The sequence below is a fragment of the Limulus polyphemus genome, unplaced genomic scaffold (genome assembly GCF_000517525.1).
Source record: "Limulus polyphemus unplaced genomic scaffold, Limulus_polyphemus-2.1.2 Scaffold1181, whole genome shotgun sequence".
NCBI classification, from domain to species: domain Eukaryota; kingdom Metazoa; phylum Arthropoda; class Merostomata; order Xiphosura; family Limulidae; genus Limulus; species Limulus polyphemus.
In genome coordinates this window covers 191,191-203,731 of record NW_013666791.1, presented here as the reverse complement: position 1 = coordinate 203,731, position 12,541 = coordinate 191,191, and the positions used below count along the sequence as shown (strand labels likewise).

The 12,541-nt window shown below is 30.8% G+C and overlaps 1 protein-coding gene across 1 annotated transcript in view; it reads right to left on the bottom strand.

Annotated features, from left to right (window-relative positions):
• LOC106462487 (LARGE xylosyl- and glucuronyltransferase 2-like) overlaps positions 1 to 12,541 on the bottom strand; it is a 27,484-nt gene that overhangs the window by 10,673 nt on the left and 4,270 nt on the right. Inside the window, exons 3-10 of the mRNA XM_013922413.2 lie at positions 10,574 to 10,704; positions 10,247 to 10,330; positions 9,031 to 9,108; positions 8,129 to 8,260; positions 6,261 to 6,290; positions 4,070 to 4,228; positions 1,816 to 1,917; positions 1,228 to 1,315 (exon numbers count right to left, since the gene is read on the bottom strand). Coding sequence (XP_013777867.2) covers positions 1,228 to 1,315; positions 1,816 to 1,917; positions 4,070 to 4,228; positions 6,261 to 6,290; positions 8,129 to 8,260; positions 9,031 to 9,108; positions 10,247 to 10,330; positions 10,574 to 10,704 — 804 coding nt within the window. The remainder of the gene's footprint in view (positions 1 to 1,227; positions 1,316 to 1,815; positions 1,918 to 4,069; positions 4,229 to 6,260; positions 6,291 to 8,128; positions 8,261 to 9,030; positions 9,109 to 10,246; positions 10,331 to 10,573; positions 10,705 to 12,541) is intronic.

Here is a 12,541-nt window from a genome sequence, read left to right as displayed (position 1 = left end):
CTCTACTATAACTACTACGTATGTGTGTGTGTGTGTGTGTGTGTGTGTGTGTGTGTGTGTGTATATATACACACCTAATGGCTACAGTTACATACATTGTGTTTAAAAAAACAAAACACAGGCTTCAAACAAAGAGGCAGGAACATGCTTTCCATTATGGGGTGGGAGTGGTATTGTTAATGGTATTGACTTGGTCCTATCATCTTGTTGTGAGACAAGGTAGCTATCACTATAGTAACATCTCAGGAGACCGAGTTCACCTTAAATGATTCAGCACTTACATTTTACATGATAGTTGACTATTCTTTTTCCTAAAGAAGAATAGTCAACTATTCAAAAGTGCTCGAATTTTGGTCTTGTTTGAAAACATTACACCTTTTTTAGGTGATCCTGTGTGCTAACTTCTGAACCAGAATTTATATCTTCACAATGATAGTGTCTTCTGAGATGACAGTGCACCTCCTCAAACTGCAAAAACTTTTACAAACTGATTTTTAGAGCAAGATAAAACCTTTAGTTGTCTACTCTGTTCTGCTCAATCACCAGATCTTAGCCCCATTTTTGAAAACCATTTTTCTACTGTATTGTCCTTGAAGAAGTTATAGGCATTTTTTTCTCAAGTACAAGTTAATACTCTGCTCCAAACTTTACAATTTTGATAAAAAATTCAGGTGGTGGTATAATGAAGGAAGATTGATAAAGACTCCAACATCTTTGGAAAGCACTGAAACCTTGTGAAGAGAGAGAGTTGGTAGTCAACAGTATTTGGGGGAACCCATCTTCAGGGGTTACTTAAAGATGTCATCACCCACTAACTCTCTCTCTATATATCTCACATCGAGAGTATTCAGTGCTTCCAAGGATGTTGGAATCTACAATCAACCTTCCCTACCAACTTATTGAGAGATCATGGTAGCCCAAGCTATTCTAAACTATTTTTCGGGCAGGGGGGAAGGGCAAAGTAGTGTGCAGTTGTGAAGTGAATAAAAAAATTCATATATAATATATATCATATATGAATAAATAAAGAATTATGTTTCTCATTTTCCAGGGAAGGGACAAGCATCCCACCCACTACATGGACGCCCAAGCCAGCCATCATAGCTTTATTGTACTATTCTGTTTAAATCAAATGCCGAGGTTTGAAACAATACTTAGTAATGATAAAAAAAAACTTATTTTTGCTTTGTTTACTTAGGAATAGTATCACAAATTTAGATACTTTACCATCCCAATGTTTACAAAGAGCTTCTACCATCTGCAATCTGTCCATAGACAACTGAGCTACAAGAGTGACATCATTCCCTTCAGATGACTGAGAACAAACAATTTACATATAAACTAATAGCCTATTCTTGAATAAATAGAATAAAAATCAATATTGGTGAAAAGGGAGAATATTGATTTGTTAATAATATGTTGTTTACAAACTACAATTGATCATTTTTGTTGTAAGATATATATACAAAGAAATAAAATCAAAATGCAAATTTTTGCAATTCTAACATCACTTGACATTTTTTTTTTACATAATCAATAATATGCTGCTCTGTTGAAAAATAAATTTTCACTATATCCATTGATCTTTGACATTTTCTATATAATTTTATCCCAAATGTTTTTTAGCAATCAAAACAAATTAACATTTAAATAGTTTAGAAAAAAAATACTAACGTTCTGATCCACCAATTAAGCATTGTTTTCTAGATTTAATTTAAAACCTGCTTTTAATTATTTTTTATTTAGCTTATTACTATCTTTTATTTGATTCTATTATTTATGTTAATTAGAACATAAATTATGTTGTACACTTACAGGTTCATAATCATATTCAATATAATATAAGTGGGTCCTGTGCTCTACCACTCTTGCTCTTCTGAACTCATAACAGGGGTCATCTTCATCAATGGTATTTAACTATGAAATGCAATACAGCAAATACCAAATTGAAAAACAGACCAAAATCAGTTTATGGCTGTATAATATGTTTATAACTAAACAGTGAAACATGAAACATTAAAAAAAGTATTCAATTATCTTGACTTGAAATTTAAAAGAGATTTTCTGGAGATATCTTGCTGTCTATTGTATATAAATATTCATGTAACTAAATTAAATACTAGAAAGAACTACGTTTTTTAAAATTTCACACAAGTTTTTATCAGTTGTACATAGTAAAACTTTTGTTTATTTTATTCACAACGTTTCAGCAGGTTTACCTGGCATCGTCAGGTGGTATACGAGAACTAGGACTAACGGAATTTAATTTAAAAAATAACCTATAACAATAGTAATCTACAAGCATGCAACTGACCAAGTGTAAACAATAAAATAATTTATCGATGAACTGTACATTTTAAGTATAAGCCCGAGTCTAAATATTGAAATAGAATGTAAAATAGATGTAAATGAACACCTTTGTATTTGTAAAGAATAGGGTTAAGAATTAGGATCACAATACTTAAGGAAATGTTTATACAACTGGATGTACAAATTGCCAAAACTTTTATATTGGTGAGACTAACAGACAACTTTCTACTCGTTTGCGTGAACATATAAAATCTCCATCTCATTTTTGAATGTACATCAACGAAAAACCATTCTTTTGATTCTTCCCAGGTAAAAATCCTCAGCAGAGAGGACAAAATTAATAGAAGAAAAATAAAAGAAGCCCTATTTATCAAAAAACATATCCCTATTCTTAACAAATACAAAAGTATTCATTTACATCTAATACAATTCTCTTCTCTTTTGTACATAGAACTTACTTCAACACTTAGACTCAGGCTTATATTTAAAATTGACAGTTCATTGATAAATTATTTTATTTTTACGTTTGGTCAGTATGCTTGTATATTACTATTATTATAGGTTGTTTTTTAATTAAATTCTGTTAGTTTCGGTTCTCGTATGCCACCTGATGATGTTTGAAGAACCTGTTGAAACATTGTGAATAAAACACACACAAGTTTTACTATGTACAACCGATAAAAACTTGTGTGAATTTGTGTAACTAGTTAGAATAATTTTAAGAAATGTAACTATTAAATAAAATCCATGGTACTAATGTACTACAATTATCTGAGTCAATGAAAGACTTTCTAATTTGCCAGGTTTGGTTTCATTTTTATGTACAAGTTCAGATGTTCTGTACTTTTAAAATTTTATGAAAATATTCACTATAAAACAAGCAAGTTCTTGCATTATATCTAAAACTATGCATTTTCAAAAGAACAAAAAAAAAGATTAATGAAAGATTATAGCTACTAATTCCTAAAGTAAGAAAAATAAATATAGCTTGCATTTTTCAACTTTTTAGGTATTGAATAAATTTTGTCACAGCAACATTACATTAATAGTAATGTTCACCTGATACACACACACACATACACACACAAAAAAATCCTGAGAGTGAATGAATATTTTTAAATTCTTGTAGAAGATTTATAAAGGTTCTAGGTCCTTAGATTGGAGAATATGTCTTAGTGATGAAATTCTAAGTAATTAGATATCATTACTCAAGGGTTGTCACCACAGATACAATATTGAGGAATCCACAATGATGGACAGAGCAGACAGAATAAATCATAATTTACATATCGATCCACTGTGGTAGAAATAATTCAATAATCAGTGACTATTAGTTCGTCACTTATGGTACACATCAGAAAAAACAAATACAAAATTATCCTTAAAATCTTCCAGAGTTGATTAAAAAAACTAAAACATTATTTCTATTTTTTTTGTCTTTTTATATTGTAAATATGAAGACACAGAATTCTATACTATCCCTCCAGTATGAAAAGCAAGTAGGCCATGACCCCTGGTGGCAGCATTCATGCCTACTCAAACTTAATGCCCAGGTTTAAGTCAAATTTGAATGAACTCCAAAAGTAACTTTGCAAAATATATATATGAAGCTAAACAAACTTAGAAGTATCTATAATAGTTTAGTTTTGTACATGTAAAAAATATTTGAGAAACAACAAAAAAAAGCTATTTCAATGTCATTTGTCTATCATTTGACACTAGTGGCACATAATGTATAGAAATTTTGATATCCACTTACCACGTCTTGCAGATGTGTACTTCTGGTATTATTACACCCTATCAGCTCACGACGTAACAAGTTACCATCATACTCAAGAAATGTTAGGTAAAGATTACGGAAAAACTCAACGTGCTTGTTCTTTACTTTCAGTTTCTTAGGAGAGTTCCAGTGGATCACCTGTAAAATAAGAAGCTAAAGTAATATTTGTAATCTGATCTTGATGCTTAAAAGGCTGTCTTTGTGGCTTTAGTAAAACCAACAAACACACACTAGCTGAGGGTACCCATTAAGGAAACAAAAATTGTATAAAGGACAACATTAGATAACATTCCCCTTCCTTTTTTTTCTTAAATCCCTAATGACTTCATTAAATGCTAATAGCATACCAAGCTTTGTGGAAAGTAATAATTGATTAAGTACTTGTCTTTAAGTTAGAAGCCAAAAGTTTATAAAAAAAAATGTGCCCTATTTAAGGGGTTTTTAATGCCACCTTTCTGGACGAAAAATTCTAAAACAAAAAAGCCCAACGTACACCATTGGACAGTTTCCAATTGCCATATCAAACATTACATAATTGAGTCAGCCAACTCCAAGTGATGGATGATAACAAACACACATAATGGATCATCTTTATAAAGCTACTTAAAGGCTAGCTGCATAAGCCAGAACTAAGTTGGAAGTGATAAAGTTACAGACTATAAGGAAGACATCTAGTCAACATCACTCACCACCATGCTGCTAAAATTGTTAAAAATTGGCTCAAGGAATACAAGGAAGATCTTGGGCACCTAACTTGGCCACCAAAGTCAACAAATTAAGTGTTATTAAGCTTCTCTGGTCAGTTCTTGAAACTAAAACTGTGAAGCATATTTTCAACATCACCAACTCAACAATTAGAAGATCAATGAAGATCCTGGGATATCGTCTTAATGCTGTATTGTCTGTTCGTTGGAGACCAATTCCATATTCACGAGTAAAATGTAGATATTAATTAACAGCTCTTTCAATTATTTTGTCACCCAACCCCTGTGTATGTATTCAACTTTTTCTTATCTTTACTTAGTTTAATCAATAATCAGAAAATGTTATGGTAAAAAGATAATAAACAAATGGGTCATTGGTATGTGGTGCCTAATCTAGCAAACCAGATCCCCTACTCACCTTATAAATAAGAGCCATAAACTAAGATAATAAACAAATGGGTCATTGGTATGTGGTGCCTAATCTAGCAAACCAGATCTCCTACTTACCTTATAAATAAGAGCCGTAATCTAAGATAATAAACAAATGGGTCATTGGTATGTGGTGCCTAATCTAGCAAACCAGATCTCCTACTTACCTTATAAATAAGAGCCGTAAACTAAGATAATAAACAAATGGGTCATTGGTATGTGGTGCCTAATCTAGCAAACCAGATCTCCTACTTACCTTATAAATAAGAGCTGTAAACTAAGATAATAAACAAATGGGTCATTGGTATGTGGTGCCTAATCTAGCAAACCAGATCTCCTACTTACCTTATAAATAAAAGCCGTAAACTAAGATAATAAACAAATGGGTCATTGGTATGTGGTGTACAACAAACTTGGCAAACTGATTGTTGTATTGGTTATCACAGTATTTTTTGCTTTTATAATGGAGTATGATGGTTCTATTGGTTATCACAGTATTTTTGGTGCTTTTATAATGGAGTATGATGGTTCTATTGGTTATCACAGTATTTTTGGTGATTTTATAATGGAGTATGATGGTTGTATTGGTTATCACAGTATTTTTGGTGCTTTTATAATGGTGTATGATGGTTGTATTGGTTATCCCAGTATTTTTGGTGCTTTTATAATGGAGTATGATGGTTCTATTGGTTATCACAGTATTTTTGGTGATTTTATAATGGAGTATGATGGTTGTATTGGTTATCACAGTATTTTTGGTGATTTTATAATGGAGTATGATGGTTGTATTGGTTATCACAGTATTTTTGGTGATTTTATAATGGAGTATGATGGTTGTATTGGTTATCACTTTTTTTGGTGATTTTATAATGGAGTATGAAGTAGTTTTTTGTAGTTATTAGTCAGTAGGAAAAGTTTGGACCAAATGTACATTTCTGAAAATTACTTCTGTAAGTTGGAACACAATAACTCCCAAACTGCAAAAGTTTCTTACACCTGTTAAAATGCACAGATCATGTGCTACATACATAACTTACCTTTAAATCTTGAACTTCTGTGTAACACAGCTGTAAAAATATAAAGAACTAAATGTTTATGCAAGGTACAAGAAAAACAATACATACATACATACATACATGTACACCGAAAAAATTTACAATATATTTATTTAGCCTAACTTAGTGTGATGTCTATCTATCAATACAGTTAAGCCAGAAATGTTCATACCTGATAACATGTATATTTATAATAACAAAAAATTACCATCTTTGTTAAAAGTGCAATAAAAAACTTGATAAGCATATAGTTGGCAAATAAACAAATATAATGAAATAGTTCTTGCTAGATTTTTTTAAATTTTCTCTTTTACTGAAATTTAAATGGATTTTAATAGTAAGGTTTAGTGGTGGATGCTGATGTTAATAATGCAACTTTTATTTATTGTTTTTTGAATTCAGGATATAATAAATGCTGTGTTAAAGCAGCACCCATATTTGATTTATCGTCTTCCTTGCCAGTGGAATGTGCAGTTAAGTGACAACACACTGAGTGAGGTGAGTGTTATTGTTGAATATATGTTTGGGTTTTAGTCCATATCTAGTTATACCAGTGAATTTAGGAACAGTTACAGTTACTTTATGTTATTGATACACATTATTTAAACTTTTTAAATTACTTTTTGTGATTTAGAAATATTTTGTAATGAAAAAATACAGAATCATGGGTGAAAAAAGTTTACTATGTATATTCTAAACAATTCAATATATTTACATATCAAAAATTAAAAACTTAATAGTTCTAATGAGAATCAATTACAAATAGACAAATAATTTTCTTGTAGTCTATAATAATGTTACTAACACCAATAACAAATGTAGGGCTGTTAATTTAAAAAAAGTTTGTAAACTAAAACCATCCACATTATTCTATCTAGTTTTAATACTTTCCACAAGAACAAAATACCCGTGTATAAGATAAAGAATTACTGTATCTTAAAAACTAAACCAGCAGAATAAAGCTTTAACAGAAGCGTATTATGAAACAAATCTTATTCACAGAAAAAAAAAATAAACGAAATTTAACTTTGATCTAAGATAAATTTTTCAGTTTGTGATTACAAGAAATTTTTATGCATTATCATTCTTCCCATTACACAAAAAACATCATAAACACTTTTCTAGGCTTAATAAGAAATGATTATGAATTGTTAATTATCAAGTACTTTCATGGTCAAGAGATTTAACTTTGTACAAAAGATTTATATTTGTTTGTTTGTTTATTTTGAATTTCTCGCAAAGCTACACGAGGACTATCTGTGCTAGCCATCCCTAATTTAGCAGTGTAAGACTAGAGGGAAGGCAGCTAGTCATCACCACCCACTGCCAACTCTTGGGCTACTCTTTTACCAACATATAGTGGGACTGACCATCACATCATAATGCTCCCACTGCTGAAAGGGTGAGCATGTTTGGTGTGACGGGGATTCGAACCCACAGATTGCAAGTCGAGCGCCCTAACCACCTGACCATGTTTCAGTTAAGACCAACAAATCAAATGAACAGAAAATTGAAACAGAACAAATATGATTAAAACTTATAGGACATGCATTTGAAAAAAAAATTACTATGAAATTAATAACCTTATCCCTCTCTAGCACTTAACTAAAATGGAAAAAAATATAAAATATAAGCTAAAGAATAAAACTGAAACACTGTGTAGATAAACAATCACATAATAAGGATTAAACTGATCCACATGCAGTGTAGACATAACAAGGTTAAATAAAATGGCTTTTATTTTACAATTTTATATAGAATTTCACTCTCTCTCTGCAAAGTGGTATGAACCTTAGTAAAATTAAGAAACAAGATAGAATAAACTAAAGGACAGAACAGTAAACCCTCACTTGATCAGCCAGTGAAGTGGACAACATACTCAATAATTCCTTCTCTGCTATCAACTTCCACATCTGCATCCAAGAAAGCTCTCTCAGTCTGTCCAGATGGAGGAGAATGACTCCAGTGTTAAAGCCACGACCCTGTCCACAAAGAGAAAACATTATAATCACACAACTGTAAAACAGAGAGAAAATACCTAAGCATCTCCTAGTTGACATTTGAAAGTTGATTTTTTTTAACTTTATAAATGTTATAATGTTAAGTACAATAGGTAAAATATTATTTTGCATTTATTGAGGTATTTTGCAAGAAATTTTACATTATAAATTTGCCTAATTATAAATCCTGCATGAACTGAATATGCATTGTCCTAAATTAAAGGTAAGATACTGAAATTTCTTGGATGTTTTTTTTTTAAAGGAGCTAAGAACTGTCACATAGATATGTGTCACAATGAATTAACACAATTCAAGAAATAGGGCTTTGTTTTGAGTGGTAAATTTTATAGCAAACAAAGTAATAGTTTGACAGTTGGACATTATTCTAGAATTTGTGATTTTTTTTTTTATTTCACACTAGAGTAGATTTTATTCTTTGAATTTCTCAGTATTTTAGTATCGGATCCATATTTCTAAAGACTATACATTAACTACACTCAAGCTCAATCTCATGATATAACAATCGTAAGGTGATATGAATAATAAAATTAACAAGCTATATTAATAAAAAAAACATTCTACATTAGGTTACATAATACTTGTAAACTTTAACCTCTGTTACAAATAGATGTAAGATTTCACATATTAATAGTTATTAGCATTCATAAAAAAATTAGGAAAAGCTTAAGTTAAAACCAGCATTTTAATTTTAAAATGTTCCTATGTTGAGAAAACCATTAGCAGTGACTTACAAGAGCTGGCCATGGCCGATGATTTTTCCATAGTTTTCCTAAATACCAATCACTTTGATTTTCTACTAAACCAATTGCCTTGGGGAAAGTAAAAACAAAAAAGAAATTATCAACATTAAATATTCATGCATATGTCTGTATACGCACAATGAACTTGCATCAGTGATTACACTGTTTTCATCTGATAATAATGATTCTACCGCTGTATTAAGTTAGTGAAATATTCATTGTTTTTTTAACATTTTATCTTCTTTACTTGTTTTAAGTACCTCTTTATGATCATGGTTAGGTTTTTGTTGTTTTTTGACAATGATATTCATTACTATGGTACATATCATAAAGTAATTTTTAATTTGTCTACTGCTTTATTAAAGAAGTAAATTTTATTTTAAATTAAGACACAAACAAATAAAATATTGCAGGTTTCCCCGCGTAGGAGTGCATGGGATTGTGTATCTGATATATAAAACTTGCCACATCCTTTAGATCATAAAACATCAGAAAGAAAGTTTTTCAGAAGTGTTTACAGTATAGTCATCTTTATAACAACAAAATCTTGCTTAATGACTACTTACTTAATCGGCAAAGCTAAAACAGACTTACAATAAAGAAAAGTTTCCGTGATCGATATTATGAATAATTTAAAAGATTTTTTTTCACTAAATTACTGAAAATATAAAATCTTAAAGATCAGAAAAACCTTCAGAATATAAAGTTTTCTGGAATCTAGAGTATTTTCTCATATTGTGTTTGTATCCACAAGATTTTACTACAGTTCCCTCAAAGAGTAACAATATTTTCAATGCTACGCATGTATATGTATTACCAGCCCCCAGCACTGGTGTGGACAGGGGACCACCCTCTCAAATGTTGTTGGGGATGGCTACCATGAAAATATCATCCCCCTCCCCCCAACATAATGCTGTCTGTTGATCAATTTTATATTTATTTCATATTTGGCCCCTAAAACCAGGTGGAGTAGAGACTGGGAATTACTATGAAAATAAAGATTTTATATGGATCTATTTTAAGTCAAGGGGTTTAACTGAAGTGGTTATACACTTTTTTTATTGTTCTTTATTTATTTATTTTGCTTGTACTCACTCAAACAAATAATCTCCTTTAATAGTTTTGTATAAAACACTCTTCTCTGCCATAAATTATACCAAAAAACTGGCATAAGACAAAATTTAGAAAAGTTAAAACTTCACTTTACCTGTTTTGAGGAAAATTTGTGAAAAATTCTCCAAAGCTCTGCAATATCTGTGGCAAATGTTACATCCGTGTCCAAAACAATTATCTGTAAGAAACCAAGTAATATTCAGATAATAATAATAATTAAAAAAAAATGTTGTTTTAAAAATGCTTATTTGTAGTTTAAGTTACTATAAAAACAGTACTGGAAAATTAAAATTATTAGAGAACTATGGTTAAAAATATAATTTAAAAAAACATTAGTCACATTTTTCTCAATTTCACGAGATTCTTTTGCTCTATGAAAGCTCCATTTCTAATTACATATACAATAGTAGTGTAAGCTTACCTTCTCTAAAATGTCAGGTAAAGCTTTTGTTAAAATCAACTTCATCAAGCCATAGACACCGGAGTAATGTTTGTTAGGAACCCATGCAACTTCACCCCTTACATTGTCGGCTAGGTAAAAACTAACATCCACTGGTAACAATTAAACAAAAAAAAAACTGATGAGAAATATTGGAGATAAATATATAAGAATACATTTGAAACCCCGTAAAAAAAATTACTGAAAACAACTATGAGATACTAAATAAGAAATATGCATTTTGCTCACGAGGCATTTCTATTGTTCAAGCATTATAAAAAAAGAACTAGAATAGTGTGGTTCTTGGTATGAAAACAGTGAAATGAGAAGAGCATCAGATTGTTAATAAAAAAATTCTATACACATACTGAAGGAATTCAATGTTGTTTTTTTCTTTATTTTGAGGTTCCCTGAACAGTTCAAGAAAATAGAAAGAACACAATCAGATGTTAACCATTAATCATGGCCAAATCAATACAACTACAGGCACCATTTACACCTGTTAGAAATATATGCAAACAGCCTGTGAATGCAAAAAAAAAAAGAATTACCAAGTTTCACCCATAAATAAAAAATCCATTTTAAAACAGAGTACAGGATATGTACCCTGCGAAACAGAACAAAAACAGGAAGTTTCTGTCACACTAGTATATTAAATTAACAGTATCAGAGAAGTGTGATGACAGAAACATCTCCATCAACTTTAAATAAAAGAGGTAGGTTTACATAAAACTATCCATTGAGAGTGAATAGTTAAATATGTGCAAAACATGAACAACAACAAAAAAAAAAAAATTGAAAATATAATCCGGATGTAAATGTATTATCAGAATACATTTTTCTGTAGTCTAATAAAATACAAGTATCTGTAAATGTTCTTTCATGCAGAAAAATATTGATTTGTAAAAACAATAAGTCTTCCTTGGTGAGGTAAAACTGTTATGAAATAATGAATGTTTAAAGTCAAAAGTAGTAAGAAATCTAAAGTTTTATATACTGTCCAAATGTTCATTATGATACTGTACTGCTACGTTTATTTATTTGTTTCAAGTTAAGCACAAAGCTATGCAATGGGCTGACTGTGCTCTGCCCACCATGGGTATTGAAACCTGGAGAGGAAGCAGTATAATTTCCACATGTGTACTGATAAACGAGCTACGGACATTGGGTCAGTTTAATTATAACCTACAGGTCCACTTGAGGATAGTAGTGGTTAACTATTGTTTTAAGACATTTTTTGATGATTATGCTTTATTTTCAATATATAATAAACAAGTGTAAATGGAATACTTGTGTACAATGACTGTTTTAGATGGGTTCACAATCTTGTTAGATAAAAATGAATGGGATATTTTATGTGCACCTGTTTTTGATAGCCATTCTTATTTAGGATTTTTCTGTAGAGATCCAGATAAGAGGAGCAAAGGGTATGTGTAGGCTTTATTAAGTAAGCAATACAGTAGATTACATTTGTAACTACACCGTATGACCCTGTCAAGGAAAGCGTTCACATCAAAAACATCTTAAAAGAATAATTAACCAATACTATTCCCAAGTTTATTTAAATGTTATTTCTTCAAAAGGGGGCAAAAACCACTTGGAAGGGTTACCTGTTTTAACCACTCGCACCACTGTATAGTGATGTATTGTCTATTAGTCAGTCAGTAAACATGAAAAGGGAAGCTTAACGTCGCAACTTGTAGTGTCAGTAAAACATGCACATGCCATGAATCACGAGAAGAATTAGGCACTCTGTAGGCTACAACACAGCATGACATATGATCTTCAAAAGTAAGAAATAAAAATTTGTGACTCTTAATTTTGTTTTCTTTTTTACTTTTGAAATAGAACACTTTCAGTGACCCTGCAGAAGTACGTCTAGTCTTTCTTCTTCTTCTTCCGTAGCTTTTTCCCGTATCTATACGGGGTCGCTATTTTCGGTTTTGGCAG